Genomic DNA, 27,836 nt, shown 5'->3' with positions numbered 1-27,836 from the left:
TCTTTCATTAGATATTACAAGTTCACATGTCTTTGGAGGCCACTATTTTTTGTTCTTGCAATCGCAAATACCATTTAAACTTTAAAAATATACATAGGTAATGTACTCTACCAATATAAACATGTGGTTGAAACACCATGTTTTATTCTTGTTTACAGTTGTGTCATAATATGCATGTGACTATGCCTCTCACAAGTTCTGTGTATTAGGAGGAAAAAAAATAAATCAGGATTAAAAATGTAAATAAATTCATAGGATTGTTGGTCTGTTGATGCAATTAATTTGCCTTTGGGGAAACAAGCTGAATTTATGTGTACTTTTTACTTTTGCTTTTTTATGTTAAAAGTTCTAAATACAATTTCTGGTCCCATGTGGTGACGAAAGAAAACAAAACAAACGTGGTTTTATTTTGAAACTACAAGACTGTGATTGGCTCCTTTCCTCAATAGATGGCAGTGTGGGCAAAACAGAGCAGGAGCCGACGCAAATTTCCTCGATGGTGCGTACGCCCACCTTTACGTCAGCGACAGTGACCAATCAGAGTTCGCTTTGTGCCTCTTTCAGGAAGTAAACGTAACTTCAGAGCAAGCAAGAAGGCAGCTGTGCCTCAAGTCCAGCCACTAAATACACAACTAAAGTAAAAACTAAGAATGTCCTTCACTATTTTGAAGTCCACTTACAGGTACGTGTCAAGAAAGACATCTTAACTTCTAGGTTTAGTCCGGAATTCGTGTCGCACTCCGCAGTTTGCTAACGTACAGTGTTTGAGTAAAGGTGAAGTCTCGTGCATGTCAGTTGGACCGGTTGGAGCTTGTTTGAAAATGACAGACTGGAAACAATGCTTGAAAATCAACTGAATACCATTTTACGGATGATCTGATGATAGATGGTTGAACGGACAGATGGTCTAAAGCGAAATGGTGCCCTGTGTGTGTTGAATTGAATCTAATCTTACCTTTATGCCTCATCTAACGGTCATTGATTAGTTGATTGGTTCTCAGTGAAACCAAAGCATTTTCAGATGTTTAACCTCCAGCTTAGTAGATTTAATATTTGTCACTATTCTCTCCGGGCTGTTTTCTTCAGACTGAGGTCCCTCTGCAGATTGCAAAGAATTCAAGGGCACATGGTGAGTAAAACTATCATTTACTGATATACAGTAAAGTGGTGGTTACTGCCTACTGATGGTCCTTGCTACAGTATTTCCTTGCCTATTTTCTGAATGGCTGTAAAAGAAACACTGACAATTACATTTTATTATAAATTCTGTAGTATTATGTAGCAGTTGCCCTATGTTATAAATGTAAGATGCATGACATGTTACACATTTATATGACACTTCCTCAGCCTATTGGTATGAAGTTCTGTTTTATTCTCCTTATTGTACTCTAGTCTAGCGTAAACTATTCAAGTCGATTCAAGTCTATTTGAGTCTGTTAGAGTGATGCTATTCTGTTTAAGTCTATACTATGTTATTCAAGTTTGTTCTGTTGATGTTATACTATTCTATATGGTGTTATCCGAGTATGTGCTATTCAAGTCTATTGAAGTGATGTTACTCTGTTCTAGTCTATTCGAGTCTCTTCTATTGACTTATATTGATGTTGTCTGGTATCCATTTCTGAACAGATGTCGAGTCAGGCGGCTCCAGAGGTTCTCCTGGAGAACGTGGGTAATGCAGGTGTGATCACCCTGAACAGACCCAAAGTCCTGAACGCCCTCAACCTGCCCATGATCCGACACATCTACCCCCAGCTCAAGGTATGGTGGAGGGTTGGTTAACGCTAACTACCACTGGGACAAATGTCAAGGACATGAGTGTGTCAAGTGCCATGTAATACTGCAGTGTGTGGCTGATCGTAAATGGCTGCAGATATCTCTCAGTTAGCTGACAACGAAGATTTTCTCATATTGTCAGGCAACCAAAACACTTAGTCTACATCCTGAAAGATTTATTATCCTATCATGCAGTTTTGACTCCTGTTAGAGTGACTAGGATTTGTCTGTTTCTTTGAGGTGTGATGTTCAAGTAGGGCTGCACAATTAATCGTATATTAATCGCGATGTCGATATTGGCTTCCACAATTAATTGATTCTGGCCGCGGGCGATTATTCACGCTGGGTTTAGCTTGCTCTGGTGTAGGGCTGCAACAGTTAGTCAACGTAATCAAAACTCAAATTACTTGAATTTTGACCCAGTTTGCCGCTGACCTTTCAAAGTGCGTATAAACTCTTCCATTAGCTTGGATCCAAGTGTAGTATACAATGAAGCACGGGTTACGGGGTAAAATATTTCCTTTTTAATCTCCGACCAGAGACGCAGTACACAGGCAAACGTACTACTTCCTTATTTACACTAATTCTCCCGCGGGTCCTTATGGGAAACTTCAAAATAAAAGCCCACAAACACCCAAATAGACTTCTTACAAAATAAGTGTCTTAGAATACAAATGCCCAAAAACTAAGGCTACAGAGGTGATGGTCCCGGAAAAAAAAAACAACGGACCCGGTGCACCGGAATCACAGGTTCAAAGATTTGTACATTTGAATGTTTTTTTATTTATAGGTTTATAAAATACATTATGAATGTGAAGGCATTTCGGTTCACTTAAAATGCTCAAGTGCAATAAAACAAAATGGATGAATAATCATGATAAATAATCGTGATCACAATATCGAGCAAAATAATCGTGATTATCATTTTAGCCATAATCGTGCAGCCCTATGTTCAAGTCTGCCTGTGGGTGTCGGTAGATAAATGGCTGCAGATATCTCTGTTAGCTGACAACAAAGTAATTGCTGCATACTGTTTGGCATTGTAAAAGTCTTGGAGTTACTGACAGTCTGGTAGTTTTGTACTTAAACCTATTTGAGAACTTGCTAAAAGTGAAATACATAAACTGTGCAAAAACTCTTTCACAGTCCAAATGCATCAATCATTTTAGTTTCAAAAACTATTCCCACTTGACTATCAACCACATTAATTATTAGGGTAGCACTGCCACAATAGCATACATAAATGGGCATTTCAACCATAATACATATGAACTCCATTTCATGAACTTCAATGTAATTGACTATCCAAGCGAGGTTTTTGCCTGGTCTTTAGTTCATTTGATATGAAAAGCTTCTCGCTGTGCAAACTATATAAGGCAATCATCTTTATTTTCACCATTTACTGAGCTACATTTAACAATATAAGCTGTCAATGATGACAGATGCCATTAAGAATTAACTCATTTACGGTCAGTAACTCTCAAACTCTCAAAATTATATGCAGGACCATTTTCAGGTTTGACATGTCAAATTAAAATAAAATTAAAATTCAGTTTTGTTTCTGGTGAAGACTTACTGTAAAGTTGCTTTGATTATGTTTTCTGTGATTATAGAAATGGGAGAAAGACCATGAGACTGACCTCGTCATTATCAAAGGAGCGGGTGGGAAAGCCTTTTGTGCTGGTGGAGACATCAGAGGTAAGAAATGTCATTGTAGATTTTTCATCCGGGTCTGGGGAGACTTGACATGCAATAGCGGAAATGTGTTGGTACGTTGTTGTTGTTGTTAATGTTGTCATTTCCTCCTAGTGGTCACAGAAGCTGGGAAGGTCGGAGATCCTCTTGCACAGGACTTTTTCCACGAGGAATACCTTCTGAACAATGTTATAGGTATGCTTATATGCTTATCATTCATATCTGGTATATATTGATGTTCATTCAAATTCATTAATTTGCATGTTTAGGATCACAGTTTATTATCTTGTTTTGACACACATGTTATTCTATCTTTAAAGGAAATTACAAGAAACCATATATCGCCCTTATTGATGGAATAACAATGGGTGGGGTGAGTATGCACATTTTTTGATGAGGTTATTTTCTCCTTCCTATGCATATTTCTAATTTATTTATCGTTTATCTGTTTTTTTCAGAAGAGTTTATTATATGAAGGTTGGGTTAATCTTACACGGCTTCTTTCTGAGCTCTGTGTGGTCTATTCGCATTGCAGAAGATTTTCGCATATTGTCAGGCAACCAAAACACTTAGTCTATATCCTGAAAGATTGATTATTCTATCATGCAGTTTTGACTCCTGTTAGAGTGACTAGAGTTTGTCCGTTTCTTTGATGTGTGATGTTCAAGTCTGCCTGTGGGTGTCAGTAGAGAGCTGTCTGCCCCTTTTACCTACCAGAAGCCAGGTGGCCTCTGATTGGCTGAAATATGAAGTGACATAGCGCATGTTGCTGCCACTCTTTGGTTTTTTTACTCCCAATGTCAAACTCAGCTGGAATTTGAATTGGTACCTTGCTCCACACTAAGCAACATAACTAGAACTGTGATTCAGAGAGAGTGTGTTGCTAAAGTGCTCATTTATTGGACATCACTTTGATTGCAAAGGTCTATTATTTATTATTGCTGTATTTATATGTTCTGCTCACCTGGTCGGAGTGGATGTTTGACTTCTGGGCCAGTCTGTCCCTTTTACCGTGACCTTGACTGTCATTTTTCTCCTGGGCTTCCACCAAGGTCACACAGCCATCAGTGTCTACAGGGTCACTTTGGCTGGAGTGTGTGTGTATAATTCCAAGTTCACTTTGTGTTCAAGTTTTCTTCTTCAATTTTTAAATGCCAAGAGGCTGCAATTATTTTATTAGAGTGGTGAATGCTCCAATGGTACTCTGGTGCTGAACCCACTAAGTTAAATTGCACATTAAAAAACACCTTGTATTCAAACACAGCAAATATTAAGCAACATCTCAGTTTTTGATTAAAATTGTTTCTTGTTTGCTGAAAAATATTGAAACATCTGTCTGTGTACTGTATTGTGATTTATCTCTCAACTGCAGTATTCAGCAAAATAATCACCATATGATTATTTGTCAATATTATGCAGCCCTACAGGGCACAAACAATAAGAGTTGGGTTTACCCCCAGCAGCGCTCATGAAAACAGAAAGTGCTCCCTTAACATGAAATGGTGTCCGGGGTCGCTTGCAGCCATACTTGGCCTAGTATGACATGCAAATTTATCTACATGTTTGCTGAGTCTGTTTGTGGAGGAGAAGAAAGCGGTCATGTAGAGGTTAGATGGCTGGTTTGGCTTTGACTGATTATGTTACACATTTGGGTGGATTGAAGAGGGCTGTGCTACACCTGCCCACATCCAATGGGACCTGATGAAAGTTCATGCAAACAGCTGCTCCTCAGCCTCACCACCTGGAGTGGGCGTTTTATGCAACGCTAGTCTATGCCTAGCCTTGTTTTGTCAGTCCTGTTATAAATTGTGTTGAATAGATGAAGTGCACTGCTACTAGCTACTGTGCACTTTACTAGCATTTAGTTTGGTAATTTACTCTGTAAACTCACTGTATAGTATAGACATCTGAGTGAATGCGTTGCTGAAGATGAGGATCTTAGGAACTCAACCTAGGATGAAACTTTATTGATCTTTGTGGTGAAATTACATCGTTGCAGCAGCAAAAGTAATAGGATTCAGCAGGGAAAAGGAAATTGAATATAAGAACACAACTAGATTTTGATTTGACTTTTTTATTTTATTTTTGAGTGGCTTGCACCATTAACTAGAATATAAAAATTAGCAATGAAAACAGACAAAATAAATAATACACTGATAAAAGCGATCAAGTAGAATATAAACAATTGCAGATTATGTAAACATAATCTGGCAACAATTTCAATATGTTAAGTAGATTGTAAAAGTATGGGAGAGGAATGGGTTACTAACATTTATGGATTTACTTAGAATTGTTACTTACAGTCTCAATTATTTGCTTAAATATGTATTACTAAATATGAAACATTTGTTGCGTATGTAGGTATAAGTTCCACAAATGTTTCATATTAACACATGTTACTGTACTCACAGGGGAAAAATCCTAGAAGCTGTGGCATACAAAGAAATCATCTTGTTTACTTCTCCTATCTGTTTGGACAGCCACAATGACGCCAGCAGACCCACTTACCCTCTTCCTTTCAAGGAGAGAGAGTCAGGATAATTCATTTGTGAGAGCAAGATTGAATGAAGTAAAAAAAAAAAAAAAAAAAGTGACCAGGGAGGTAATTATTTTTAATGTATTTTTTAAACCAAACAAGCAGGTAACACCCAAATAAAGAGAGTATTTGCCTTGGTGATGAGGAGGATGCTGCACCATATGGTACGGTATAATGACTGGACGACTCATTTCAGTTCATTGTCCCAACGGGAAAACATAAAAGTGGTGATGTCGTATCTGTTCTGTCAGCACAGAGAGGACAGTAATGTTGACGTAAACAACCCCGGGGTGACGGCAGTTTGATGTGTGTAGTAATAATAATAATAGGCTAATTCTATATATGGAATAGTCCAAGAGGCATTGTAGCCCCTGTTCCCCGATCTGCTCTGTGCTGAGAGCAGAACTCCCACGTCGAGCGGGTATTTTTGCACTGGTAATAACAAACCACTGTTTAGGCATGTCATTAGCAGGTCAAAGACCACACACTCTCGCTCTCTCTCTCTCTCTCTCTCTCTCTCTCTCTCTCTCTCTCTCTCTCTCTCTCTCTCTCTCTCTCTCTCTCTCTCTCTCTCTCTCTCTCTCTCTCTCTCTCTCTCTCTCTCTCTCTCTCTCTCTCACTTTAATAGGATAACACCCGCATAATTCAGTATTCTTCTCTTAGGAAATTAAAATTAAAACCCAGAATACCGAAGTGTGATTATGTTATTAATCCATGTCTGCTGTGCTTTACATTTGAGCAACCATTGCTTTTTTTTGTTTTCTTCCCACAGTGTCTGAGTTTCCTCTTGAGATTTCAAACATTTACATAGTCGGACACCAGGCTCCTCACATTGACTGCAGACCAGAATGAACTGTTTGTAAGTCTCTCTGACAGGCTTGGCGTAGCGTCTGCTGACGAGTGATGGAGATTTGTCCGGGGTTATGTCTGTAATCTCTATCCCCTGGAGAAAAGAGCTCTTGTTTGCTAATGTCCATAACGCCTGACAAGAAGACAGGAGTGGGAGCCAAAAAGGACCTTAATGTGGATTTTGATCCCTGCATTAAGGTTCTCATCTTCCACGGCCCTTGCAACTCTTGCTTTGAAAGCAGATACTTTTGCGCAGGAGTGATGTGGAAAGTACTGCAGCTGTTGTACACAGGGAATAATTTTTCAAACAGATCCTACAGTTTCTTTTTAAGTGTTTATAACTACTATCAATCACTTGTTTCTCTTCTCACCTCAGAGGAGGCTTCCACACAAGCCACTCAGGCTTTTGTACTCTCGTACACACAGAAACATTTATTTCTATATGTGCAAAACATCACTCCTGTGCAAAACCAAGGTATAATAATAATTTTATGGATAGGTAGCTAGATTTCACTTTTCTCCCTGCTTTTATCAGGCCTGTTGGAAGTCTTGCAGAGCAGGTTTGGTGCACAGGAGTGATGTGGAAAGTAATGCAACTGCTAAACACAGGGAATCTTTTTTTTTTAGTGGTAAATGGATTTCACCTCCTCCCTCATCTTTTTTCAGCAGAAGACATCCAGTAAACCAAATATCCTAATGAGGGCTTTATGAAGCCTTCAATAGCCCTCCATATACTTAACCTGTGTAAACTAACCTTGCTGGGTTGTAAATTTTGAAGCCTATTCTATTCGTTGACATGAGAGCTGTAAACATGCTCCACTGCACACTTTTGTACATTTCCATTGTATACACCAGGTTCTGGAGACATGTTCTTATATGGAGCTTGGTGGTACCATACCAGCACATCACAATGTTCCACTACTTTTATGGTGATGAGTTCATCTTGGGGAATGTGAGATTAAACGCTCCCTCATTCCAACGGGTGCATCCCATCGTCGCTGCAAAAAAAACTTCTCTGGATGAAGATTCTCCATCAAAACCTTTTTTTTTCTTTTCTTTTCTTATGGTTTTTCTTTCTCTGTATTTCTTTCTGCTTTGTCTCTTCTTTTTCTTTGTTTCTTTCTTTTGTCTGTTTTTTTTTTTTCCCCACAAACTCTGCTTTTCCACTCTTGTCTCCATGTTGTGTAGCATTTCTACACTTTGGAGAAAATGGCTGCTATGCTGTGTAACTTTTACTTTATACAGTATAAACTTGAGGACAGGAGGGATGCTGGGTATCATAGCTAACAAGTATTGAATGTGTTGCATTAACCATTTGATCAGAAAGGAGATACCTTACACATAAAAACAATCTGTTCCATGTTAGATATCCAAATGTAAGGAACCTTATGAAATCACAAAGTTAATGCCAGGTCACTGGACAAAAACTGAATATCCTGTAATTTAGATTTCCTGTACATTAATCCTAAACTATGATGGATTGAGGTTGTTGCTTTGGATGTCATAGGTTCATTTCTGGCCGATGACCTTTGTTGAACATCACCCCTCCTCTTTGTCTCCCATCTTTCCCTTCTCTCTCCAATATGTGCTGTCTAATAAAGCGTAAATGCCATTAAATAACAAAACGTCAACTCTGCATTTTATCAGCATTATAACAAGTCCTCCGTCCTACAGACCGCCCTTGTTTTGTTAGAAAATCAACCCGGCGGCTGTCTTAACCCTGAGCCCGAGTGCTGACATGTTGACAGAGGATGATCATCCTGTATTTCAGCTCCTTGGCTGAGAAGTCACAGTCTGTATCTCCTCTGTGTGCCTGTGTTTTTTTGTGTGGATCTGGCTCTTCCAGAACAGCAGCAAGTACAACCGTCGGCAGTGGTCTGTTCAGTCTCCGGCGATCAGATATTTTAATCCTCTGTGGTCATTTGTCACACAGCCCTAAGGCAAACCCAGCAGCACTGTTCTGTGGCTCTGTATGTGCTTCTTTTTGCTGTTTGCTAACAGTGAGGAGATGACGGCTTGTCTACTGTTATCACACAAACACAGCAGCCCAAGCGCTGCGTGATTGTTGACAGGGAGGCAGCCCACAACAGGTGCTCGTCAGGGTGGTGACAGCCTAAATGTATCTGTACAGCACATATTTCATGGTTTATAATCCATATTTAAAGGATAAATTCAGCAATTTAGGACCTATATATAATTTGTCTCTTACATACCTCTAGTACTTGGGCCTGCAGAGGATATTGGCTCCCAAGTCAGCTGTCGGTTGGAATTGCGAGCTCAGTTACAGTCTTGTTTGCATCATAGGTTTACACAACCCTACAAGTGTTTATGTTCAAGTGTTTCTCAAGCTTTTATTATGTAATATTTCTTTAATTTCTTTGTAATGCCCATTTATGTGTGCTTATATTCTAGTTGCTTTTTCCCTGATAAATCCCGTTACTGGTTAGGTTGTTGCTGGTGCAACAACCTAATTTCCCCACACACATCAATGAGGTTTCATTTTACCTTGTGTTGTCTTAAAGGAATAGTTCAGTATTTTGAACCCTGGGCCCAAATAACATGTTTTCCGTCATGATCCCTATTAGTAGAAACCATGACTTCGCTAGCTGCCTGCTCCACCTCCTCCTACTCTACTGCAATAGAAACCTAGGATAAATGTTGTTTTGCATAACACGACGCTGACAGTATAATCATACCGGTGTCAATATGTTGGCTTGAAAAAATTGTAAAAAAATGAGCTTTCTGTCAATAGTTGTGTTCTATTTGATAGGAACTTTTTTTTTTTCAAAGACGCACTACCTTCTAAGCTGGTGTAAACGTGCACGAGAGCCAGAAGAATGCCACTGTCTCCAAAAATATCTGCTGCCAGAAAGGTCGTTTTTTTTCTTGGTTCAAAATACCAAACTATTCCTTTAAGGGGGCAATAAGTAAGATTTTTACTGCCCCATAGCACAAAATGACCGTAATAGATCTGTGGGGGGCTGATAGCGGTATTGATCAATACCAGTGACTCAATGATTAGGCTACTTTGGCAGGTACTGAGATTTCTGGCTTTCAGAAACTCACTTTCCAGTTCGAATTTTGTTTTGGAGCAAAAGCTCCCTGTTCATTTTCAAGCCAAAAAAGCAATCGAGAAAGAAGTATTATTATTATTCCATTACATATTTTGCATGGTGATATATTACCTCTTCACTAGACATTTCTGTTTGATCTCTGCTCTAATTAGCTAGCTTACTCATTTCTATTGTGGAAATGTGACTTGTGTATGTGTGTTGTTTCAATTACACAAGAGTTGGGGGCTGTACCAGAGACCTTACAATAGAATAGAAGTCAAAAGAAGTCATAGATTATTTAACACACCTTTAAGGGTAGAGAAGTGACTTCATAACAGGAAGGTCACTAGTTTGAATCCCTGGACCAGCCGAGACAGTCTGGATGGGGAAAGTGAATGGATAATACTCTCCATTTCCTACTGCCAAAAGTTACTCTTGACCTTAAAGCACTTGCGGTCCTGTTCTTTCCTGAAGTTACCTTGTGCTCCTCAGCTTTATAACTGTCAGGAGTTCATCTGTTCCAACAACAAGATATCTGAATTCATAGAAGCAATGAAGCGCCATTATTTTCCAGTTTATGGTGAATGCCTTTTGGGGATTTATCCAGTGGCCTTCCTCAGTCGTGTTTTATCACCACCAATCATTGGCCTATTGGATTTTTCTCTGACCTGACCAGTAAATGACCCTGCTCTGTAGTACGGCTGGGAAGGTTACTTTCAAAATGTAATCCATCATAGCTGAATGATTACTTGAATACATTTATAATCCATAACCTAATCCTCCAGAATACTCAAGGTCAGTGAAGTAATACAAATTTTTCCCCCCATTACTTTTGGATTACATTCCCTCCAGAAGCAAAATACTTTATTTTATCTCCTTTTTTTTCCAAAAGTACCTATAATCTGTTTTTTGTAATCATATTACTACATCTGTCTACATCTATCTTACTACTATCTATCTGTCTGTCTAGTCTGTTGCTGTATGGTTATCCTTTCATTTTATTTGTATGTAGATGCACCCCACATTCTAAATTCATTGATTATTTTCCACTCTGCATTTTTCCATTGTCTTGTCAGCAGGGTACCAACACATGAAAATGAGAGCTCACTCCCAATGCCCCCCTCCATTTAAATACAGGATATTTTGATATATAAATAAATGAATTAAAAGCATTGTGTTATTGACATGAAGTGGTATAAAGTGTCTCTGCTTATTCTACTAGTTTGGGGGACCATAATTGACTTACTGTGTTAACTATTTCCCTAGAATAGGATAACTGTCATAGTGGGGCATTGTATGACTGCACACATAGCTAGCGCCAGACAATTAGTCAGCTCAAGATGCCATTCTGTATGTGTGTGTTTGCGTTCATGCGGGTGTATTTCATTCAAGTTCATTCATGTTCACTGCACTCTTGACTCAAATAGGTCTATGCAGTTTCCAAAACTGTCATTAGAAAGCTTTTTCCACACTCAGAAGCTGCTCAAAGCCGTAGACTGTGCAGAAATAATATTTTTAATTGTGTATTTCATTACGATAACACAAAGTACAAGGTTATTCACCAAGAGCCTTCAGGCAGTATAGTGTACAGATGTGTGTGTGTGTGTGTGTCTACATTATGCTCTTGTATGCATATAAGTTGTTGTTGAGGATGTGTGCAAGAGGATGTTCCCATGGCAACCTTGCAGTCTGTCTTGTCTCTCTCTCTCTCTCTCTTACACACACATACACACACAGAGAGAGAGATCACTAACAGTGTTGGAAATGTCCTCCGGCCAATACTCCTCATTAACCTTCACCTCTCTCTCTGTTGGCCTACCGCACTCGTTAATCACACACACGCACTCACACGGTTAAAGGGCAGGCCTGGTGTTACCCGGGACTTTGTTTCAGTCAGCATTTCCCACCTTGAACTTCACCTCACTCCCTCTCTCTGGACATGGCAGTTATTAATGTTTTCTTCATGCCCTGCTCTTCCCCTCTCTGCCTTTTCTTTACTCCTGCTGGTCTTCTTTTTCCACCCCTTTTGATCAATGTATTGATTTCTCCTAACCCTTTTTCCTCCTCCCTCTGCAGGGTGTGGGCCTGTCAGTTCACGGACGGTTTCGAGTGGCCACTGAGAAGACGCTGTTCGCCATGCCAGAGACTGCCATCGGTAAGACTGCCCAGCTGTACTGGCCCCTCTCCCCCTCTGGGGAATGCCAGTTGGCCCACATTATGATTAACGGGTATCCTTCCCATCAATTATGCAGGAGCAATCTCACTTAAAGTTCCAGGCGATTTCAGTTGCAGACCTGATTGGGTCAAACTCATAGACATGTGGTCTATCTTTGTGTGATACATGAGGTATACACAGTATGTAGTATTGTCACTTTCTTGTATCTCCCATTTGGGTGATCATGTTGTTACAATTGAAGGATTCCATGCTCCTCTATGGGTTGAGAAAATTCTCCAACCGCTTGGGCTCATGAAACTTTTTCAAAACTAAAAAAAAAAAACATCATAAACTCAAAAATACATTGTCATCAAGGTTGTTTTTCTTCCTGAAAAGCTGACATTTTGGAGATACAAGGTTTTCAACTGATAGTGACAATTATGCAAAGGTCAGGATAGATAACCTCACTCTGATGCAATTGCATACTACAGGGAACTGCCAAAACGGCCTGTATGCTAAAGTGGAAAAAAAATACCTAGCAGGCATTGCACTTTATGGGCTTTGCCCCCCCCTCCCAATCAAAAAGTTTTAGTCCACTCCAGTCTACGTCTTTCCAGCACCGACTTGTGTCCAGTGAAAAGCTGATAATGTTAATGCATATATTGCCGTAACTACAGGATAGACACAAAATGGTGGTGAAATAGGAGGCCTGTAGATTTTTCTGATTAAGCTGAAGCTGTCTCATTGACCCAAATAAAAATAAATGTAGTTCAGTTATATTTAATTAGTTAAACCAAATTAGTTTGAAAACTCAGTTCTAACAGGCAGAACAGTCATAAAACTGGAGCCTGAGTGGTCAACAACAGCAGCTCTTCTAATTCAAATGAGGTAAACCTGCTGAGTGAAGGCTTTCCAGTTCAAATGCTGTAAACTGGCCTGATTCAGAGGGATTTCAGTAATTCTTTAGTGAGGGAGCCAATCAGGATCAAATCCCAATGTGATGTGTTTACTGGAGTTAGTCTGAAACTGCCTGTAAACAAGGATGTTTTTTTTTAAATGCAATAACTTGAAATTTAACCACTCCGACAAAATCAAAGTTTAACAATGTCTTCATTAAAAAGTTTTGATCGTATATGTGTGTGAATAAAGGAAAATTTGAAATCCTATAATAAGGGGCCTTTAATACATTAATATGGAGAAAGAGGTAGAACAATATGGCTATAACTGGTGTGAGCTGGATGGTTGATACCTGTGAAAGTTTATTTGCATGCTCTGACAAAAGCACCACTCGCTCTCTTAAATGGTGCAATGGCACAATTGTACTGCATCAGTTATTAAATGACTTGTGCCTGGTGAAATCATCAAGAATTAATCTTTATATTATATAAGCCAAATACCCTAGAGTAAATGGTAATTTCCCAAGCACTAAGCTATAGTTTGCTCTTTAGCTAATTGACTAGTCTGGACAGATGGCCTTTTCCCGCGGCTCTGAGGAGATTAGTAACAAATCGCTAACACCCAACTAATTACACTTGAAGTTATGGCGTACAGTAGCTTGTTGTCACTTAAAACCAGATGGCTCATCACAGTCCTTACAAGATGAAGATCAGCAGCCAGTTACACCAGCTGAACTTAAGTTCAAACGTAGGCTAGTTTGAACGTAAAGTCTCACTAAGTCCTAGTTTACACATTACTAAAATTGTAACGGTTGCACCAACTGAAATAGTTCCAACGTAGACTTAAGTTACAACTTAAAACTTACACCTACCTCCTACTAGGTGTAAAGTCCTCGGCAACGCGTCCTCCATGACGGATTACATCCTTTTGAACAGTATGATGATTTTGATTTATACTCGTGCTTTCGTTTTCCCTTAGCAGAGATACGCACACAGCATCGGAGCCTAAATTAGGCTACATTTTATAGGCTTCCCGGGTGGTGCGTTCAGACTTGGATGTTAGCCAGTATTATAGAGTATTATAGACACTTGGGGTGATTATTTGTATTCATCTATGCAGAATACATACTTTATACAGCGATTTAATACATTTTCCACATCTGTCATGCATATTTCAATAATCGCGGGGGGGGGGTTAAACCACTTGATGTCACTTGTTGTCTATATTAATTCTAGCCTAGGCTACTATCTAGGCTAGATGACTGGTATAGGGTATAGGAGGCAAACTAACATGAATCCTTATAGCCTACTTTATACTCGATAACGTACCTATTTGTTGATGTGTTTGTAGATGTTTGCAAATTTCCAAGGTTTCTAATCTTTTTCTGTTGCTATCGCGTAGCCATGGTTAGATGATAGTTGTTGATTTTAGCTCTAGGTGCGGCACAGGGAGGTTCTATCAAGGAGGTTCTATATTAATAGAGTGGTCCGTTTACGCTCTACTAGTTAAGATGTACCTTAAGTCTCATGGTGCCACTAAACAAAGACACAGCTTTAGTGTCAAACTAACTAGTTTCAACGTAACAGTTAGTGTAGACTTTACACCCTAACTTACGATAGAGCTTACGTTCAGCTGGTGCAACTGGCTGCTGCTGGCTAATTGTGGGGCTTTCTAACACCAGGGTCATAGGTCTGATACAGTGGGTGTTTTGATAACTGCTGAATGTCTGAGCCCTGACAACATATAGGTTCTTTTACAATTCCTAGTTAACTAGTCCCCAGTCTCTGCTTAAGCTATTTCTAAACTCCAGACTACAGGTCCTTGGTATACAGATATCAAGGGGTTACACTAAGTCGGGTCTCTAATCATTTTAACTGCATTCAGGGATCTGAAAAGTGTGAAGCTTGTCAAGGCAACAGTTGTATTGACTGTTCCCCTACTTAGAAATAAAACACGGTCACACACAATTGTGTTTTAGTTTTAAGGGTCACAGAATAATTTACTTTTATGGGGGATCACATGCCAAGTGAAGGGGGGTAATCCTGCTTTAGGGCCCACAGTAGTCTTGGCATGGACGCAGATGCCTAGTGGTGAAAGCAGGACCGGGGTTCAAACAGAGCCTCACCCCAGCCTCTGCTGGTTTACACCTGCTACTCAGGGAAGTGGGACTGGGAACAAACCAGCTGCCAGATAGGGCAGAGGGAGCTGCCACAAAGCAAAAAGTATGCAGATGATCATGCTGCCTGGTGCTACCTAAAAAGGGAGAATCGAAGGCTTGCTGTGCTGCCACAGTAAATCAGATGGCTGTTATGATATCTTGGGTCAGATCTCCTGCAGAGCGCTGGGAGTCAACCATTGGTCACAGACCGTTATTCAGGTTTGTGTGTACCCATGTTGCCAGGTTTGGGGTTGCCGCATATGGAGGAGTGCCTTTCATTTTGTTTGTTTTATTACATTTTTTAGTTGACTTTTATTTCAGCTGGTTAGTCATGTTGAGATTAACAGTCTGTTTTTCAAAGGAGACCTAACCATGAAAGCAGAGTCAAGACAAGCATAAAAGTTGCAGGCCAACAACATACAACAACGTATAAAGTCAAAATATGGTCAGTCACATAAAAAGGTAAAACCATCAAAATCACTTTTCCCCTATTTGCCTCATCATGCTAATCTGAGATTCAGAGACTTTTGCTGTCATGACCGCAAAGCATGTTATTAAATATAATTTATGTTATTAGCTAGGATAAGACCTGAATTTCAAATAGGTTTTTTTTTCTTTTTTTCCCCCTCAAAATTAAGTTTTAGAATAAAACCCTTCAGTTGTGCCCTTATCCACCCCCACAGCATACAGCCAGTCCCCAAGGACTGGCTGTATGCAAGTAAGCATGAAGGAAGTGAGCAATAGTTGTTCCAGCCATTGAGGACACTCAGAAGTAAATACTCTTCATCTCCTTTTCTTTGTTTGGGGAAGGGTTTCCTGCAGTAAGTCACAACACCTTGGTCAGATAATATTTGCAAATACTTTTTATGGTTTGTTTTAGCCTATTTTGGTGCTGGGTGGGATTGGCCAGATAAGACGCATACAATGGGTGCCAAGAAGTTGAGACATTCACTGTAAAATAGAAATTTAGCATACTTAATCACTGATGACAGTTTACTGCAGAGTATCTCAATTGTCCCGATGCAAGAAACCTCACCCTTTTAGTACTCAAATTACATTAAAACACTGCTAAGAATTATTTGCAAAAAACTATTTTACTAAAGCATGAATCACACTGGTTTTGCGATGAGATGGAGCCAGTGGATTGACCAGACAGCTGATGTCCTCAGTCTCCCCAGTCAATGTATTCACCCCATAAAGATGGATAATGGATTCTGAAGTGGTCCTCTTGCATTATTGATGACCAATTTGCAGCCCCTTGCCGGAGTTTCTGGCCAAAATCGTGTAATCATCCATCCTGTAATTCATTGCTTCTCAACCTGCTGTGGATTCATTGACATTTCATATTATATAACTGACTTCACTCATTACAGCATTTTGTGGCTGGGGTCTGGTGACAAGCAGGGAATGTGAAATCCTATGAGAATCACAACCGTACAGATAAATGACTGTGTATCGTTTCACCTACAGGCAAAACTAGAATTATTCTTTGGAGAAAAACACACTGTTCATCTGTGTTTTGTACAGTGCTAAGCTCAGTATCATCTCTCTGTTACTGAAGCACCTTGCAGGGACGGCAGCGCCAGTCAAGCTCAGTACTGACAGTGTTACCATGGCCTTCATGTGAATCTGTTGCTTGTCTGATGGATTGACTGCGCTCCCTCACACATACACACTTCAAGGACACTCACGTCATCCTCTGTTTGGCACACATACACACACCAAGCTTTTGCCGGTTCCTTCTGGGCTGTGAGTCCATCATAAATCTTCTAGTGACGCATTATACTGTGTAGTGTTGTAGGGCGGAGTATGACTGAGAATTTGACGGCAGTTGATAAACGCTTGGGCCTGTACCCGAGAACAGGGAACAGCGAGGAAGAAGATTATGTTGTCAGTGGATAGGAAATGACTGTGGCAGAAAGAGAAGGCTATCTCATGATGACACTGGGGTTGCAAACAGCAGTAGGATGTCTTGCTGTCTTGTTGATCCAGTCTGACTGCTGTGTGAGATTTCCTCCAACGCGGTTACAGAGAAAAGGGCAAAGGAAACGGAACAGTAATTAAATTGCACAGACTGAGGACCGTCTGTTTGAGAGGGTTGATCCGTGTGTGTCTGTGTGTCTATCAGTGTGTCTGCGAGCTTTAATTCTTGTGTCCGTGTGCTTATTAGGTTACCACAGCGTCAGCAGTGGTAATCTATTATGTTTCTAGGGATTCCTAGTAGTAGTAGTAGTAGTAGTAGTAGTAGTAGTAGTAGTAGTAGTAGTAGTAGTAGTAGTAGTAGTAGTAGTAGTAGTAGTAGTAGTAGTAGTAGTAGTAGTAGTAGTAGTCTGTCCAATAACTCAGGCATAGATTGGTATCTTTATATAAGTGACTGATAACCTGGACACAAAGAATGGTACTGACTGGACCATAGGGGGCACTATAATAAGCCCTCAAAGTCTAAGGCTCAGCCTCGCTGTGCTGTTAGTCATACAGATCTGAAGGACCCATAATGTCCACCAAAAATATTTGGCCACTGTTCTGGATTTTTTCAAAAACCTTTAAAGTAAATTAACTGGTTATGCCTTAACTTAGTTTGTGAAAAACTAAGGGATTGGTCCAATAATGGCCAAGTTATTAACCTATCAATTTTAAAAAATTTGCACAAAAAGATCCAGTTGACAGTAAAATCATAATGTCAATCCACTTGAAATTCTACAGGTTGGCCAGAAACATCATTTTAAAGATATCTGCTAAGCCACGTGCTGATATGTTGAGATTTGAAGAAAATACAGCCATTTGAACTTCTGTTGTGTTGTTGTAATAACAAAGACTCTTAATACCCACAATGCCTTGTGGAGCAATCAGATAACTCTTTGTCACGCTGTGGTAACCTGTTCATTGCTGCTAGAAGCTATATTTCTGTTTGGTCCTTTTAATCCACATCTGTGTTTGTGTGTGTATGTGCAAGTGAACTAGCACACAAACACACTAGCAACGAATAGATTCTGATTAGTCTTATGATTAACGCTAATAAACAGAACAAGAATCTCTCCGTATCGTTAAAACTCTCCAGTCACTGTGAAATCTTGGCAAGAAACCTTGGCAAATCATCTTTGGAGCTGCTCACGGTGTCACTACTGTTTGACTAGAGACACTTGAGCTCCAGACCTCTGAGCCACAAACAGCCTCTGCAGTCAGAAACATTTCATTCACACCGCACTGTTCCTGACAGAAAACAGCCTTTTTTAGCCTTTACCCAGAGATCACGGCCGCCTCCGGACCCCACATGCTTATTTTTAGCCTTGATCCTGTGATCGAATCCTGTCAAGAGCCTCTCTTTGTTTGGGGATAACTGTAAATGCAACACCCCAACTTCTGTTGCATTGTGGAGTCCGGCTTTATCCGCCACAGTATACCAGCATTATAGTATTATAGTATAGAATAGCTCAGTTGGTGGACCCAGGGTTTGGGGTTAGTTTCCCACTGGAGATATCCATGCTAAAAATGTATGCACTCATGGTACTTTAAGGCACTTAGGATAAAAGTGTCCACCCAGTGACATATGCTATAGTTTAATTTTGCTGCTCAGTGTCCCTCAAAAGGACGTTATGTGAATTAATGAGATGGATGAAACTTGACATCATTAACCTGGAGAAAATGGAGGAAATGTATTCTGTACAGGTTTGAAGCAGCCAGGTATGAGTCTGAATAGCCAATTCATCACTACAGTGACCTCTACATGACATAATAAATGTAGCAGAAGTGTGAAAGGAGCTTAAGATAATAGCCGCCTCCCCACCATGTGTTATCCTCAGACTGGATCATTGGCCCAGTGGATGTAACCCCCGACCCCTGCCAAAACCCCCTCCCCTTTTACACTCCTTCTGTATTATGTACTGAAGCTGCTTATCCCTCCTCAGCAGAGACTGGGGTTTCACTGAGCTCCATATACATGTTTAAAAAGCTGTTCAAAAACATTCCCTTTTACCTCTCTCCTTAGTTCTTATTTTTTTATTTCATTTCCTTGCATTTCCCTCTTACATGATCTGTGATAGGACACTAGGGCTCTGACCCCTGCACTCCTTACTGTTGGTTGCTTGAGATGATGATGATCCAGGAAATGGAGTTTATTTTAACAATGTACTCATTGTAAGTTAATAAGGGTTTCAGCTAAAATGTAACGGTAAAACATCTGTGCACACAAGGGTTAGGATAGATAAGAGTTCATGCATCAGAAACATACAGTATGCATGCCTACACAGTACAGGTCATTCATAATAATTTTCATGGTGCCAGAATCCAATCTTTTCAGTATGAATGCTCCACTTCATACACAGCTGAAACCCTGTATGTTCTACATTTCAAGCATTACTCAAAATCCAGAATTCACTGGTTTCAACAATGTTTAAATCAGAACATTGAGTGATTGGATTCAGATGGAATGATTAGATTCAGATGCCACTGGCACCATAGCTTGTACAACATCCTGCTATACTTTCTGTCTTAATGTGTTGCTCTGTGGTGAAGTTTCCCACAAAGGACTTTTACTGTCAAAAGCCGAAGTTCTGTGTGTGAGGGACTGGTGTTGTGGTGCAGTTAAAGAATTATAGATTGGAATTATAGATACCCATCTGGGTACTTGTAGCGTGCAGATAAGCTAACTTATTAGTGATGCTACCAGTGTCTCTTTTTGCCTGTTAGCATAAGAGTCGGTGCTTACCATTTTACATTTTGTGGACAGTGAAGACAGACGAACATGTAAAAGTCGTTGACATGGTTAATATACTACTGTGTAATAACGGCCTAACAAAAGTACAACGTAGGTGATTAGATTTGTGTTTTTTGTCCTCTTTTTTTATTTTATTTCATTTTTTGGTTTGTTTTGTCCTGCTTTTCTGCGTGTATTTATTTCCAGGAGGCAATTTGATTCGGGGCAAAGAGCCATCTGGGATTGTATAACAAGGATGCCCCTCCCCAATGCTACCATCACACACACACACATATACGCACACCCCTACACTTACCTCTTACATTCATATACACACCTTCCTCTCGCTCTCCCCTCTCTCACACGCACACTCACACACAAACACACTTGCACACCCTCTCTTGCTGATGTTAACCCCCTCGGCGGTGGGATTAACAGATTTAACCCAGTCCTGCTACCGTCCTGAACAGCAGCCCTAATCTGCTGCATTTATGATATTACATTTTCAGCCTCAAATCAGGTCAGCCCATCTAAGCTCCTACTGAGCTCCAGTCACCGCCCCCCCAGCCTCATGTCACGCTACGAAAGCCGTCGGCGAGAACCAACATTGACCAATGGCATCGTCAGTTTGCTCAGTTCCCGTTAGGAGCACTGAAATTGAATGGAAATATTATTCAAAACATTTAATAAATTGTGTACAGATTAGGGCCGTGGTATGGATTGTGGTGAGCGATTTTCTTAAATGCTCATAAGCCTCGTGTAGGTTTCTGTTGCGTGCCAACAATAACGCTGCACTCCTTTTGTAGACAGTTGCACTTGAATCACCTGTTACTGCCTTCTGCCTTGTACATCCAGCAAAATAATGCCAAAGTAGGTGCTTTAGAAAGTAGTTGGATGTAAATTAATTGTAGATTTTCTTGTCATGTAGTTGCAATCACACTGTCTTTGAAGCGCCGGCCCAAGCATGCTTGTCATTGAATAACAGCCACTAAATATGTTGTCATTCATCATTTAAATAATTAGTAATTTGTTATTTGTATTGTAGTTATGCCCAGATAAATTCACTCCTCATCTTGAAGAAACATTGCTAGGCTTTCGTTGACGTGATTGACTAAGGTGTTTCATTGGTGGTTGATTTGATTGAGGACTCATGAGCTTGAGGACCATACAGTGTGGACTGTGAGAGAAAGTAATGTTTCATGAAGTGACATCTGCAGCACAAGTACATGTGTACTAAAGCTGTATTTGTCAGAATGCGTTTCAACACCTGTCTTTCTGTTTCATTTTGACAGGGCTGTTCCCTGATGTGGGAGGTGGCTATTTCCTGCCGAGGCTCCAGGGAAAGCTGGGCCTCTTTCTGGCCCTGACAGGCTTCCGTCTCAAAGGACGTGACGTGCAGAGAGCTGGAGTGGCCAGTCACTTTGTAGAGTCTCAGAAGGTAACTCAAGCTGCTAGATAAAACCTTGCACAAGAACAATCCCCCCAACCTGGTCAGAGAAAGTGAATAAGAAACACTCTATCCTCCCTCAAGAGCTGCTCAGTGGCCAAATGCAGAGGATGGTGGTTGTACTGAGCAGCTGAATGTGTGCAGCTTTGAAAGAGAGTGTGTATGCTCAGTAAATATTTCCTGGATAAATAAAGGTTATAAAAGAAGTAGTAGTACTAACACACTGCAGTTCAGCTTGTTATCTAAACCACCTAACAGCCCATGCATGAAGTGAGTGATATGGTGCTGCAGGGACGAGGGAAGGGCAGGAGTGGGGGGGCGGTGGAGGTCAAGGCTCCACTGGAAAGCCGGATGCTGAGTCACTGGGTATCTCACTCTTGTTTATAGGTGCCAACATGGGCTAGCTGGCCCAAAAGCAATTTCTGTTTGTCCTGGCATGCCCTTGCTGTTGGCGTGAGGTCAGAACAGTGGGTGTTAGAGTTCATACAAGAGCACAACCTTGAATAGAAGTGATTTTCAGAACAGGCGAGCAGTGGGGTAGATTTATTTATTTATTGTAGGTGAGATAAAAAACAAGATTATAAAAATGTCTCGCCTTAACGGAAATGGAGAAATGACTCAGCGTAACAGCAACTAAATGAAAGCAAAATGTTTGATCCACAAAAAGCTTATTTTATCTATTGGCAAAACAAATAATTGAAGGAGAATAATGCTTGTAATTCAGAAAGCTCCATTTTGGATGTGAATACTAAACTTCTTTTCACCCTTGTTTGTCTTGTTTGTCTGTTTGTTTATTTCTTAGCAAGATATCTCAAAAAAATATAAGGGCCCAAGGGTCAGTTGATTAGAATTTGGTAATGATCCAGATCTGGGATTTCCGCCATTAGATGATTATGATTTTTAGTCATATCCATTATGCTGCGTTCATGTGCTGGTGGGAAGGTCCGACATTTGGGACTTGCAAGTCCGCTGCTAAACAGGATTGCATTCACTTGCTACTTTGTCAGGAAATCAAACCCAGAAGACAAACGATAAACAAACACAGTGTAAACCGTTATGGAGACTGCAGCTTTGCAAGTTGGGGAATTGTTCAGCGTTGGCTGAAGTTTGCGCTCTACCGAATGCCTTCTAGTTATTAAAATTTGCACATAGTCCTATTGTGGGATGAAGGTAGATCTTTCCCTATTTCTTCTCAATAGGAACTAACTTTTTGAAGAACCAGCAACTCCAGATCCAGAATGTCACCAGCCGATTTATTTTTTTCTCTTGGGAAGTTGTTTTTAGAATGGTAAAGACTGAACATAGACTGACTACCCGCCAAAGTAGCTAGTAGAATCAACAGACTTAGCAGCAGTCATAATGTACAAGTATTTTGTCTGCTGGCTAGTGCTAATTTAAAGCCCCTGCTCCCATAGATCCCAGCCCTGGAGAAAGAGCTGGTGGTCTTGAAGTCTCCCTCTGCTGAAGACGTCTCCAGAGTGCTAGATTCCTACCAGAACCAGGTAAGAAATTAAGAAAATAAATTATATATGCATATAGGCCATGCAACTAATGGTGAACCTTAAATTCTGTAAATATGGACTAGTGTTGGTTGATAACTCGTAATATTCATGTTTGCATCGACGTCTGCAAGTGGGATATGGAGATACTTATAAACAGCTTATCCAAAATAAAACCTTACTGGGACATGACTGGGCTGTTACTCGGAAATCTGTTTGCATATAAATGCTTTCAGTGTCGTGTTTTTTGTGTTGATCAGAGTGTGTTGTTCTCTGTCCACAGAGCAGCCTGGATGCTCAGAAGCCTTTTGTCTTGGAGGAACACAGAGCTGACATTGACAGGTAGGCTTTGAATCTCTTGTGTTCCCCACCACAGCACCCATCTGATATCTGCATCAAGAAAATTGTTAGACAGCCAGTCTGGCCAGTACTGTGACGTCTTTTTCCTTGGATTTTCTTTTGATGAAGTTTTAGTTTTTGCAGGTGGCACTCTGTTCCTTGTCTGTTCAGCCGTGGTGGCTATCGCTGCTCATGCTAATTATCCAGTTCTTCTTCTGTTTATTCCAAAAAAACTGCTATTGCTGCTACTGGAAACTGAAAACCTATCACTTCATGTGCGGCAGAGGGTTTTTCCCTAGAGAGACCTAGAAGATACCAGATATTTAGAAAAGCAAATGTAAAAGCTTTCATGAACTGGCTGTAAGTAGAATCACTATTGCATTGTATCACTTGGCGATAGAAAATAGCAAAACAGACATTTATTTATATGAAAATGTCACCGATTATTGCTTTAAACAAATTTCTTGGCTAATGTCCAAGAGTAAAGTTAGGAATAATAGGCAGAAAATGAAGACTTAGACAAAATATAATTGCATTAGAAAAATTGAGACTTGGACAATTGTAATAGGCACTTGATCTGAGTTATATGTGGATCACAATTTAAAAGGTGACCTAATGGTTAGAGACCCCAGCTTGTGGCTGAGACACTTAGAAATCAGAGGGAAGTGAAGGAGATTTGCTCTTTCCTGCCTCCACAACCACCATCGAGGTGCCATTGATCAAGGCATTAGCAGTTGGCTTACCTGCCAACTGCTGTGCACAAATGTAACCTTCCCTTCTCTGCAACTACTGTCTCAAGCTGTTGCTGTAAATAAAAACATGTTCTTGGTCAACTTGCCTGGTTAAGTAACAGTTTAAAAAACGTGTGTGATTTGGTATCTAGCCCAGTATGTCACCTGTGAAGTTGCTGTAATGCATTTCAACTTATTTTATTCAAGAGAGGATATATAATCCTCTTTTTGGGTTTTTGATTTTTAAGAAAATCCACCTTCTGAATTGGTTAAACTAAAATTTGCATGTTGGCCTTTACTTCCCATCAGGCTGTTCAGCTCCAGCAGTGTGGAGGGCATCCTGCAGAACCTGAAGACAGATGGCTCTCCGTTCGCTAAGAAACAAGCTGAGGTAGGTTCTTCACCTGTGGCTTAATCAGAACCACAGACATAATTCATTTACAGGAATCTGTCAGCATTGGTGCACAGGCATATTGACGACTTATACCTAGCAACACAGTTCGTACTGACACACCTAGAACAAGGCCAGCGGGACCTTGAACAGTCTGTATGAACACTTTTATAATGGTGGTCATAGAAACCATTTAAAGGAACATTTATGTAGCCTAGACTACCTCTTTTCATTTCCTATCTGCAGTCCAGCTATCCCACCACCAGATGAAAACCTGTTGATAGTATTGGGATCCAGCCAGGGCATTATTTTGCGTTAGCAGTAGATGTTAGTAATTAGTAACTGCCTCAGTTTCAGCACTTAATGGGGTTAGTAGTCTTGTGCCTTGTTGGCTGGACAGACATTCCTGTGTTCCTCATGTGAGAATTAAGAGCTCTTAGCAGAACAGAGTGGCTCCATTCCACAAATTTGCTCAATCCCTTTATAAAACTTAACTTCACTCCCTTCATGGATGTGACTCATTATATTGAGTTCCTCTCTCTGACTTTAACCTTGTTTATACCCAGACGGTCCAATCAGATCAGACCTGTGAAGGACAATGCACAACCTCATGAAATAGTGCACATGCCCTGGGTGCCCTGGGTTAGGCACACCTCTCTCTTTCTCTCTCTCTCTCTCTCTCTCTCTCTCTCTCTCTCTCTCTCTCTCCCTCTCCCCCTCCCTCCCCCTCCTCCCTCATTTTCCTTTTCCTTCTCCTGATTGCTCAAAGTCCACTCTAGGGTAAACAGTATGGTACCACTAACACCAGCTCTTAACGTCGGCCTATGTTGAATGATAATTTCCTTATTATTTTGTATTCCTAAGGCCAAGCCACATGGTTTTTAGAATTTTAAAATGTGTTAACCTGAAAAGTTAACCACTATTGTTCGATGAATAATGGTGAACTAATGTAAGACTGAACAACTACTGTTCAACTGTCTTTGATCTGTTGGTTACAACAGATAAACACCTCCCAAATGTGTCATAAGCCCTTGTTTACCACAAATATCCTCTGAAGCTGTTGAACTTCGAATTAGGGTTGTGCTGCTGCTGATTGTTTGGGGTTATGATCATGTGGCTGTAAGAGATTTAGTCTAGAGAATCGGATATTATCTGAGCCTCTGTCTGCCTAGTACATTAAAAATGCATGACCGGGTTTCCTACTTGACATTTTACAGCATTTTCATCAGATAAGGTTTGGGGTCTGAGATTATAGTATTGGAGGGTGAGATTGCATTTTTTTTATTTTGTAAAAGGAGAGTAGGCAGCCCACTCTCTGTAGATGAATTCAATCTGAGGCCCGCAGGAGTGCATTTGATTCCAGAGATAACTGTCTAAACCATCTTTGGACATGAGGGTTGTGTCTCTTAAACAGCAAAGCGCCCTGTATCCTCTTGTCCAGATCCTGTCCAGGATGTCGCCCACGTCGCTGAAGATCACATATAAGCAGCTGCAGGCAGGAGCCTCTATGAGCCTGCAGGACGTGTTGGTGATGGAGTATCGACTCAGCCAGGCCTGCGTGGTAAAAGTCAACTAACTGGAGTTTTGACCTCAAGACAAAATATTAACCCCCATTCTCTTAATTTTCTTACTTTTCACACTTTGGGTGTAATTGGACAGGAATAGGATGATTTCTTAATTATTCTTCGGGTTGAGGAATCAAGATCCCAAGTAACACAAAATATCCTCAACAGATTTCTCTGTACTTTTCAGAATTTCGAAATAAGGCACTATTGTTCAGAAACGTATTCCTTGACACATTAACTTGCATTCCTCTCAAAGGTAAACTGTAATCTCAAAGATAGTGTATAACTAATCTTTAAATCATCTAATATGTAGTAGTTCAGTTTGTGACATGTTAAAAAGAGTAAAATCTTAGGATGATGTCATCTCATGGGCTTGTTGTTTCTGTTGTTTTGCAGAGAGGCTGTGACTTCTATGAGGGTGTAAGAGCATGTAAGTTGTTCAACTCAAAATCAAAATGTCTGTTTTAAGTTTTTATTTACACTTTTGTGCAAATGAGACAAGAGCTTTTGTATGTGGTCTACAGAATTGATTGCAATATTTTTAGGATATGGGAATGGGCAATATTGCCTTTAGGGAGGATGTGTATTTGAATGACGTACCAAAAATATGGATTTCGGAAATATATGGATTGCATAGAGGGCTATAAGGAACCAAAATAAAATGAAAAAGAAAATACTATTGATCGTAATTGTTGTTAAAGGGGCAATAATTACGCTTTTTATGGCCGCAAAGCACAAAATGACCATAATATATCTGCAGGGAGGTGATTTGGTTATTGATCAATGCCAGTGACTCAAAGATTACTTTTCCCCTGCAACACATTTGAGCTGCGAAGGCTTATAAGCCTCATTCTCAAGCCAAAAAAGCAAATGACAAAGCAGTGTTACTATAACAGCATTTTGATCGTGATACATTACCTCTTCTGTTGGATCTCTGCTCCACTTAGCTACAGTAGCTACTGTGAAAATGTGACTTTATCAGAGACTTTTGTATAAGGAGATAAGTTCTGTCAGTGGTGTTGTAATTCCTACTGGTTGCCCATAAAGGTCATAGATTACTTAATGCCCCTTTAAATGACCAATCAACATCGCCTCAAAAATGTTCCCCGCATATCGCTCACATCACCTGACGCCCCAGATCCTGTAGCAGCCTGCAGCGCCACTCGGGTCTGACATGTGGAGCAGTTACTGACCTTTTTGTTGCCGATGTCTGTGTTGCCAGTGCTGGTTGACAAAGACCAGAGTCCCAAGTGGAACCCGTCATCACTGGAGGAGGTATCAGACCAGAGTGTGGAAGAGTGCTTCTCCTCACTGGGAGAGAAGGACCTGCGTTTCTGAGTAACTCGGCTGCTTCCCACTTCACTCACTCACCGCCAAGCCTTTCCCAAAACGGCTGAATCCCAGTCAGCTTCCTGTCCTCTTATCCCTCCATTCACGGTCAGTCATATGAGAAGACTCTACTGAGGATGGGTGGTTATGAAGGAGAAAAGAATGAAGAAAGAAAAGCCAGCACTCATAATGTCCTTTTGTCTTTTAATTAAATGGGCAGCTATAGAGCACAAACGACGGACGTGTTTCAGCAATAAGCCATCATCAGCAGTTCAATTAATTATTCAATCAATATGAAAAATACATGATCAAAAAGTCACTGTCAAAGAGAAATCAACATACCAGCTTCCCCCACTCAGTACAGATTGATACCAGGAATACACAATCCACAGCGTAAACATAACACTTAGGAAAAATAAGTATCAAGAAAAATATAATAGAAGAATAGAAAATACAGCTAAATGTCTCACATATATCTCACAATTTTTTATCATTTCACAATACAGATCCTCTACACAGAAAATGGAAATGAAGGGAGGCTAAATATTCCCTTGTACAGGCAGAAGATATAAACCTTATGAAACTCAACGACTGCACATACAATTGGCCAATAGAACATGCAGTCAGCTGCAGCAGGCAAATCTGCCCAAACAGCCTGGGCTCTCCTTAAAGTTAGGAGTAGAGCCACTAATTAATAGCCAGTCAGCTCTAACTAGTGTATCC

The 27,836-nt window shown here is 40.3% G+C and overlaps 1 protein-coding gene across 1 annotated transcript; it reads left to right on the top strand.

Moving 5' to 3' along the window:
- Positions 1-553: 553 nt before the first annotated feature.
- On the top strand, positions 554-27,336 carry hibch (3-hydroxyisobutyryl-CoA hydrolase). The gene is made up of 14 exons (XM_071921668.2): positions 554-682; positions 1,087-1,129; positions 1,630-1,761; positions 3,390-3,474; positions 3,586-3,666; positions 3,792-3,844; positions 11,986-12,064; positions 21,105-21,250; positions 22,675-22,761; positions 23,042-23,100; positions 24,138-24,219; positions 25,661-25,780; positions 26,181-26,214; positions 27,007-27,336. Exons 1-14 carry the CDS (start codon positions 651-653, stop codon positions 27,120-27,122), a joined length of 1,149 nt encoding a protein of 382 aa, XP_071777769.2. The 5' UTR covers positions 554-650; the 3' UTR covers positions 27,123-27,336.
- The last annotated feature ends 500 nt before the right edge of the window (positions 27,337-27,836 follow it).

Source organism: Centroberyx gerrardi, chromosome 10 (genome assembly GCF_048128805.1).
Source record: "Centroberyx gerrardi isolate f3 chromosome 10, fCenGer3.hap1.cur.20231027, whole genome shotgun sequence".
Lineage (NCBI taxonomy): Eukaryota > Metazoa > Chordata > Actinopteri > Beryciformes > Berycidae > Centroberyx > Centroberyx gerrardi.
Note: the sequence above shows the minus strand (reverse complement) of the source record. Positions and strands in the feature narration are given on the sequence as shown.

Bases quoted from the DNA above. Each gene is read 5' to 3' on its own strand.
- hibch (XM_071921668.2), top strand. From the start codon at position 651: ATGTCCTTCACTATTTTGAAGTCCACTTACAG. The intron at 1,130-1,629 runs GTGAGTAAAACT...ATTTCTGAACAG, and splicing joins AAAGAATTCAAGGGCACATG to ATGTCGAGTCAGGCGGCTCC. The intron at 3,475-3,585 runs GTAAGAAATGTC...ATTTCCTCCTAG, and splicing joins TGCTGGTGGAGACATCAGAG to TGGTCACAGAAGCTGGGAAG.